At 42.1% G+C, this 8,552-nt stretch overlaps 1 protein-coding gene across 1 annotated transcript in view; it reads left to right on the top strand.

Annotated features, from left to right (window-relative positions):
* Window positions 1-8,018, top strand: part of scai (suppressor of cancer cell invasion) — a 32,884-nt gene extending 24,866 nt beyond the window's left edge. The window contains exons 16-18 of the mRNA XM_076079845.1: window positions 1-102; window positions 1,431-1,531; window positions 1,965-8,018. The exon at window positions 1-102 is cut by the window's left edge and continues 72 nt beyond it. Of these exons, the coding sequence (XP_075935960.1) occupies window positions 1-102; window positions 1,431-1,531; window positions 1,965-2,111 (350 nt within the window). The 3' untranslated portion in view covers window positions 2,112-8,018. The remainder of the gene's footprint in view (window positions 103-1,430; window positions 1,532-1,964) is intronic.
* Window positions 8,019-8,552: the final 534 nt, after the last annotated feature.

The raw sequence follows: 8,552 nt of genomic DNA, 5'->3' as shown, positions 1-8,552 counted from the left end.
GATTAACCAGTGTGCAGCGAGGCCTGTGGGAAAGGGCTCAAGAGTTTCTCTGTAAAGTCTACCGGGACATTGGGCAGATGATTACTCGATCACGAACCATAGGTAGCACATCTCCCATTCAATTCCATACTATAATAGCAGACATTACAGGATAGAGTGGACCATGTTACAGGTGTATTTCTTGTTTTTTAAAATTAATTTCAATTATAATTTTCAAATTAAACATGGTATTAGTCAGGTTAAAATTCATTTCAATGAGTTATTTAACAGCACTAACCATGAACAGCAGTGTTTCCGGTCCGTGTCCTGCAGGAAACATTGTTTGCATGTCACTTCCCATCTCTGTCTCTCTCCCCTTGACTTTTTGTCATCCATCTGTCAACTCTGTCATAAATGCACAAAAATGTGAAGCGGTTATTGTTGAGGGCGTTAGCGTTCTGAGGGATCATCCCAAGTGGGGTATGAGGGTTGTTAAGCCCTGTCATGAGTCTGGGTACAGGAGTAGAGGAGTGGCCCATCTTAAGTTCATCCTTAAGCCTTGAGACACCACAGTCGGGCCGTTGGCACCAGTCTGCCCTCGATGGTGGCTTTTTGGTCGATTCAGCATGTTGAATCGATAACGTCATCTGGAATGAAGCCAAGTGGTAAGCGAGCAAGCGCTGCTTTGTTTCATGTCTGTATCCTCACAACTGCTTGTACATCTGCGGTGCAAGGTGTCTGCTTTCCCTTTTTGAAAGACAAAGAAAAAGACGAGCGCCACCTGCTGGTATGGAGAGTTATTCCCTCTCACAGAGTGCTGGCTGTAGTCTTTGCAATGTGCACAAGTGCAACTTTCTGGTCAAGACACAGGCGGCGTGAGACGACGCAACGGCCGGCCTACGTCACTGCTTGTTGGTTGGTTTTGGTTTTGGTGGGTCTTGGCCTTTAAACTGGTCCCTTGCTCTCCAGGTTCTACCCTCTCATGGCTCCTGCTCACATAGCTGGCCACTTGTGCTAATAAGAGGAGACCTCAAATTGTTGCAGCCTCGGACAGACTATTGACATCTTTCGTAATGTGGGAGCAGTGCACCAGGCCAATATCTCTTGAGTTTGTAGGCATTGTGACAGCTTAGGAGTGTTTAAATGCAGAGGTCAAATTTCATGTACATAATGTATGTGACAATTAGAATAAAGTTGAGTTTTTTTTTACTGGGTCAGTATCTGATAGAGAAACTGAGAAAGAAGGCAAACATCTTCCCTGTTCACTGTATTCCTTCATCTAATACCTCATAGGCTACTCTCCCTCTCTGAGCTTCTGTCTGCGAGGAAATCAAAGGAGGAACCTGACCTCGGCGTTCCTGTGGGAAGTCTTTGGTTGTGGAGGATGCAGGCAGAGATGGAGAAAAGAAAAACCACTAAAATGTTGTGTTGTGTTGTTTCTCTGTCTGCAGATCAAGCCTTTTTGCAATTCTTTGGTGACGAGTTCCTCCGGCTGCTGCTGATCCGCTTTGTGTTCTGCTCAGCTGCACTGAGACTGCATAAACTCTTCCGGGTGAGTCCCTGCTACTGTGGTTTCCTAAGAAAGTTGCATTGTTTATTTGAATGCCAAAAATATACCATAAGAGCCCAGTACTCAGGCTTGTAGTCTTTACACACACCATCAGGCACATAGCACACAAAGTGTGTCCCACTTCATTGCCAACACACAATACACTTGATGCACACTTCAGAGCCAAGTGTATCCCACCGATCATTACGGTCTACTGCACCACACCAGTGTAGCTGCTACTAGTAACACACCTGCAAGCTGGCTGGCTGACCCCCATCACACTGCTGCAGCAGAATGACTAGAGGAGCCCCAAGCCTGTACAATTAAACACTGACCTCGGTCCACAGTGAAACACACAACAATGCTTGGCCGCTAGTAATGACAGAAAACACTTAGTCTGTGGTGATGTTTGAGTCGGAGGTCTTTGTGCTTGCAGGAGGCCCAGAGCTTCCCGGAGTCGTACCCTGAGCTCCCTAAACAGGACACGGTGGAGAGCAGCCTTCTACAGAAGCATATTTTGGAGCTGGCGACTATGCTGGATGTCCAGAGCCTATTTTGGGATCATCCACCAGAAGCCTACTAACATCTTTGCTCAGGGCAAAATGGCATATGTGTACATACAGACTCAACTGCCAGGGCCCTCATAGTTCTCTTTTTTTTTGTTTACAGGTAATGAAATAATTCATTCAGAACATAAAAGCTCATGTCACGCATTTCACTGTTACTTGTGGAAGCAAATGTAGTGCAACATTAAAATGTCCACATAGATAAGTTTAGTATAATTTGCCCGTTATGAGTCTCAGCGGCTTCCTCCTAAATGTAATCAGCATCATGTCCTCCTCACCAGCCTCCACATGTGAGGTTAAAACCTGCAGCCTCCAACTGTATTCCTCCTCACAGAATTGTTGGCAATCTTGGTTTCATGTTTATTTGAAATATTTATTGTTGTTAATTAGAGGGAAGGTTGTGTAAGCCTAAGAGATAGAGAATAGAAGAACCCTGTGTGACTGTATCTGTGTGTCAAGGTTGAGAGAGAGCACAGTGCTGAACAAAAGCCTTCTCTGCATCAGTACATATGGAAAGCAGCTTTAATGTTAGCACATTATCCCTACGCTAGCTTAGAAGCTGTATCTTTCATCAACAACCTTATTACTGGTATTTGCCAAACAGTGCTTGCTGTTTAACAGCTCAACTTGTAGCAGGCTGAGGTGCATGAGGTCATGTTCTGTTGTGTGTTGTAAGTCCTCATTAGTTGGAAAGATATCACACACCCTTGGTGACATTAACCAGCAATCCATCTAATACCTTGAATCGTCTGTTGTTTAGCCTTGAGCCTCTTCAAAGTGATCGTTGTTGCTCTTCCATGTCACTGTGCTGTATTTGCATGCAAGAAATGTATCCATGTAGTTGTTTTATCCACAAAGACCGGCCTCCAACTTTGAGGCTCTAGAAAGGCTTGTAGATGTGAAACGGCATGGTTGGATAGTAAGTTGAGCCAGTGCATGTGTTGCATGGGCCCGTACATTTGTAGTTGTGTCAGCAAATGAAGACAATCTAGTTTGTAACAGAGGAGATGAAGGAAGGCAGCATGCACACTAACGTGCATCATTCCGTTAATTACTTAAATGGCACCAAAACACTTCCGTCACCTTTTAATGACGAGCGGTTCTATTCTGTTACCTGCCCGTTGCTTGAATGCAATATCATCGGCAGTCGGGTCACTTTCCTCACACGTTGGCTACATAGGTTCCACTCTCACGTTGATCCAAACAGCTTACAGATCTTTGTCAGTTCGGTACACTCAGACTGCAGGCAGATTTCTTTCTGCACTTTCATTAGCAAGTGATCAGAAGTGAGAATCCTTTTGACAGTTTGATTAGATGCCCATGTCCACGAGGGTTGGCCATCGGCAAACCTGTGTGAACGCTCCTGTGTATGCACACACCCACATAAACAGGACTACATGAGGTGCAGTCGTCTAGTGGTTCATAGAAGAACTGCAGCTGAAGGCACTAATGGTGGCTGCTGCATGCAGGCAAGAACTCTTGAGTTATTTAAAAAAATGAAAGTAGTTTGTCGGTAGTTTAAATAAAGTTGTCTGTTGATGGGGATTGTGAGGAATGAAATGGATCACAGGAAACTGATGCTGTTCATGGCCTGAAGCAGGCAGCCAGCTGTTCCTTTGACTGAGGCATATTATGCTGAGGCGTTGTATTCCATCAGTGGTCAGAGACACACTTCCAGGATGCCCTGGATCCTAATGCAGCCCAGGACCTTTATCATCATTCAGCCCTCTCTCTCCGATACTTTTCTGTCTCTTTCAACTCTCTAAACACCAACGATCTGAAAATATTCGCTTGCCAGTGAATCAAAGAAGTATCGGACTTCTAAAATAGCATGAGCGCTGTCCCAGCTAGCACCTTTTCATTTACTTCATGTATTGTTTCTGCAATAGAAAGTAGACATCAGTAGACATCAGTAGACTGCTGTCTGGTGCCAGAATGAAATCCCCCATGTTGTCTCACTTTACAGACATTTCTCTCCAGAGACATGCTTAGTGGAGAAAAGGTGTCGGGAGAAGAATTTCTACATTTAGACGCAATCAGTGGTGTGCAAATATTATTTAAACAACGTATTGATATTATATTTTATATTCCAGAATCTAACAAGCTGCATCTTTTCTAGTAAGCACGTTCTTCACAGAACACGTGACAGCACTGGGCTGTTTGTTTTAAAGCAGATTCATGCTGCTGAACTGTTCCAGAGGGTACGCAGGTTTCTGACTAGTCATGGATAATAGGTACCACTGTAATGTTCATTTGTGTCCCACTAGCCCAAAGATGGCAGTGTCTGTCAGCATGTTCCCATAGAATACTATGACCCAAAGAAGGATAGTTCAAGTACTGTCCAAATGAACAGGAAATATCTGATTGTCTGAAAGGTAGATTCCTAAAGGTGTTGATGCCTGCCTCAACATTTGGGCCAAGACAAGGAATCTCCAGAATGACTGACCAAATTTCCAAATGTTGCTGTGTCTGTCCGTAGACCTTCAGAGCACTTTTTAGGCCAAAATGTTACTTTATCGTTTTTAAAGTGTCTGTATGCAATATATTTTGTCCAGCACCACTCAGGTCTCTAGCTCGGCTTCAGGACTCTGTTTTTCACAGTTTCATATGTTTTGAATTATGCTCCACATCTTAACACACACCAAAGTAGAAACAAGCTGAAGGCAAGTATATAATGTGAAATGTTGACCATTGGGGATTGATTTCTGACACTGACAGGAGGAGTGATTGCACCTTGTAGTGATTGTAGTGATGCAGATACTGAAAGCAGCTGACAGTTAACTGCCCCTGACCAAAATGTTCAATGATGCAGGATGTAGCCAAGCCAGCTGGTTGGATTACAACTTTTGAATTGATAGAAATGATAAGAACACTATTTTTTAGTGTTGGTTATATTTATTGACATTGATAGTTTGTGTACAGATAATGTAAAGCAATGTTTTGGCACAGACGTGTGTTCAGTATTTAGTAAGTCTATAAAATGTGTGATGAAATATGGCGTTAAACTTAAAGGAGCAGTGTGTAGGATTTAGCGGCATCCAGTGGTGAAGTTGCAGATTGCAACCAACTGAATACGCGTCCCTTCTCTGGCGTGGAGAGAACTACGGTGGCCTGCAGGTGACGAGAGAACGTGAAGGCTCTCTGGGTCGTCCGTTCTGGGCTTCTGTAGAAACATGGTGGACTCTGTGTGGAGGACCGGCTCCCACTGCAGATGTGAAGAGCTCATGCTAAGCTAACTAAAACACAATGGTTCTGATGAAAGCATAGTTATGAAGATTATATTCCATTTGTGCCAATAAATCCCCCTTAATGTTACACACTGTTCTTTTAAGGAAGAGCTGTTAATGAGGCCACTTTGTTCTTTGGCCATTTAAAAAAAATATGTGACATTCCAACTTTCCAAGGACTTGAAGAGAGGCAGAGGACAAGTACCGCTGCTCTCTCCATTTTACATGTGTCTGGTAAAGTGAGCCGTTTCTACACTTCCTTCTATTTTCATTGTAATATCAACCTCCACGTTCCCTTGTGTTGACAGTTATGACGATTAAGATATTGTAGGCTTGCACTTTATGGAGTTTAATATTGTTCTGATCTTGTTGTGCTGTGAGAATAATCCTTCCATGTGAGTGTTCCTCATGCCAGCCTCATACTGGTGACCTTCTTTTTTTACTCACTCAGTGATTTCAAACCTTTTCTTATAGGAACTGCTCATCTGCTGTCACTTTTTAACAGCCTCTTCCTGAAATGTGTCAAACATGTTTGCTGATTTCCAAAAAGTGTTGAATAGGCAGCAATAACATGTTCATGTACATGTGTGGCAGAGTTCCACATCCTTCTGTTTGCTAGCCAGTGGTGCTCTAAGACGATGCTGTCGGAGGGAATTGCAAGTCAAATCATGCTTTTTTTAAACTTTACTAAGGAATATCAACAGCAACACTAACATTTGACATGTTTGGACATCAATTAGGACAGAAGAAGAAGTGAAGAAATGTGTTAATTTAAACTGTCAAATATTGCAAGTCTGAAAAAGTCCTGATTACATGTTCTTGTATGGTGTTCAAATCCATGAAAATATCAAGTATGTGGCCTAATGGCACAACTTAAGCATTATTTGATGGAAAATAAGCCCAAACAGTGAAGTGACACTGTTCTCTGATCATAATGAAACATCAAAGAAACAAAGATGGCGTTTAGCTTCTGTTGAGCCCGTTGGCTGTCTTGATGTCTCCTGTGCTTCATATTTAAGACAGGACTGTGAACACAACCAGCTCATTTCTTATGTAGCACCAGTGGGTTAGGAGCACAGGAGAAGTCTACATATTCCTCACACACTAATGCTCCTTCAGACGGGATTGTGTGTGATGGTGAATATTAGTTTTTTAATTATTGTTCTCAATTTGACACAAAGCAGCCAGCAGCATGTGGTGCTGTGTGTAGAACTGTTCTGTGATGAAATGGCGTTTCCTGCTTCACATTATCTGATGGTGTATCAGCATGGCCTGTTAGAGTCCTGGAAGCCGAGGAATTCTTTTTAACAAGATAACTTGTGTGAACAAGATGTTAAGAAGGTATCATTTGTGTGATTAAGATAAGTGTGAGCAATATATCAATTTGTGTAAACGAGACACTTACTTTTGCTAACGAGACAACTTACGCCACTGAGATATAAACAAGATATTAACTTGTATAAACAAGCTTGCTTGTGTAATATGAATCTGTGCAAACGAGGTATGAACTAGATAACAGACCTTTTTGTTCATTCGAGGTGAAAATCCGATGTTGGAATCGGTGGCTGATCTACAACTTCACGCACAGTTCATGCTGTACTCATGAGATGACAAAGCCTTACTGGAGGTGCACACTAAAACCCAGGAGTAAAACCCACTCTAGTGGCATGAGGCTTTCCTCTCTGCTAGTCTCTTCACCTAAAATAGAGTAGTTTACAAACTGCTGCTGAGTGCTCAAAGATACTTCTCGGTATTCTTGTATGTGAACTGGTTTAGCCTTATTGGATACAAGTTTCCCTCATTTGAAGCCTTGTTTTTTGAGAATCGGGCTTTCAAATTATTCCTACTTTTCCTTTACTGGACCCATATTGCAGTTTGATGCCTTTACTTATTCCCATGCCTAACAGTTGAGACTAAGGTAAACATAGATACTGTCGGGTCTTTCCAGTTGTTTCAACCAGCTACAATAAAGGTTCTCGGCAGAAAATGTCTCAGCTACATAAATCATTTTTTGCAGCTCCACAGAATCGATGGTTTCTTTTCTAAAGCTGCCACAGTGCACGTAGTCCAACATTCATACCAAGAAGATGCACAGAAACCAACTGATTTGACAGTTAGAGAAAATAACAGGGAGGATTTCAAGGCCCGTCTTAGGGGTATGAGACAAATCGGTGCTCGCCGAGCATAACCAGTATTAGAATCTACCAGCACAAGATCTTAATGTTTTTCACATGCCGCAAGCACAAAAGCCACTATTCAATATAATGGACCCACATCCACAGAGAAGCATGTTGACGCCTCTTGGGAACACAACTCAAATAACTGCCGACTGATCAATCCTGTTTTCTCCCCCAGATATGCAGGGGTCATTTCTACCTTTTTATACTGTAAAAAATGTCCAAAAGATGGGTGAAGCCTTCCTTTAGAGCAACACTTGTGACTTGCTTGTTATGATTTTCAGTCAGTGTCAAACTGTGTCATGTATTTTCAAAACTTAAGTTAAAAAAAAAATGCACAGATGATTTTTCATTGTGCAGCATGTTTGTTTAGAATAGAAAGTGCCAAAGACTGATGTGCTCTTGCTTTCCCATCTTAACAGTGATTGAGATCAATTATTGTATCGGATGGTTGTTTTTTCTTCTTTCTTTGTTGCCAGATGGAGCCAATAAAGAAAATGAAAAATGTGGCTTCATAAAAGGACTGATAAGTGTCTTTATTGTGGGACTGCTCTGTTACCATTAGTTTGTCAAGGCAAGTTTATAAATGTACCAATCAAACTACATAAAGATGAGTAGTGTGATTACATCATTAACTTGCCAATACAATAATGTACATATTTAATAACTTTTTAAGGTGGACTGTTTCATTAGCCAAATCAATGCTGATCTACACTGGAAACATGTCAAGTGTTATTGTAGTGAACTTGCTGACGCATATGGGGTTGGCGGTTGCCATGAGTGAAATGAGAATATATGGTTGTTTACTGCCCTCCAGCGGCCACGTTAAGGTACTACAGCACTACAATAAATTAGACTGGCAGGGCGCCTGTACAGTACAAGATGGAGCTTAAATTTAGGTTTGAATCTGACGTATTTTGGTAGCGAGTGCTCCCAAACAGTTAATTAGAAAACAGCCTTCACCCTTCATTCTTGGTTAGCGGTCTAATAGGTCATAGTTCCCGTTCAGTGCCTTTTTATATCGCTTGTTACGACGTGCATTCAACACTTGTCT

Source organism: Anarhichas minor, unplaced genomic scaffold, assembly GCF_050575085.1.
Source record: "Anarhichas minor isolate MPS153535 unplaced genomic scaffold, ASM5057508v1 ptg000073l, whole genome shotgun sequence".
NCBI lineage: Eukaryota > Metazoa > Chordata > Actinopteri > Perciformes > Anarhichadidae > Anarhichas > Anarhichas minor.
Note: the sequence above shows the minus strand (reverse complement) of the source record. Positions and strands in the feature narration are given on the sequence as shown.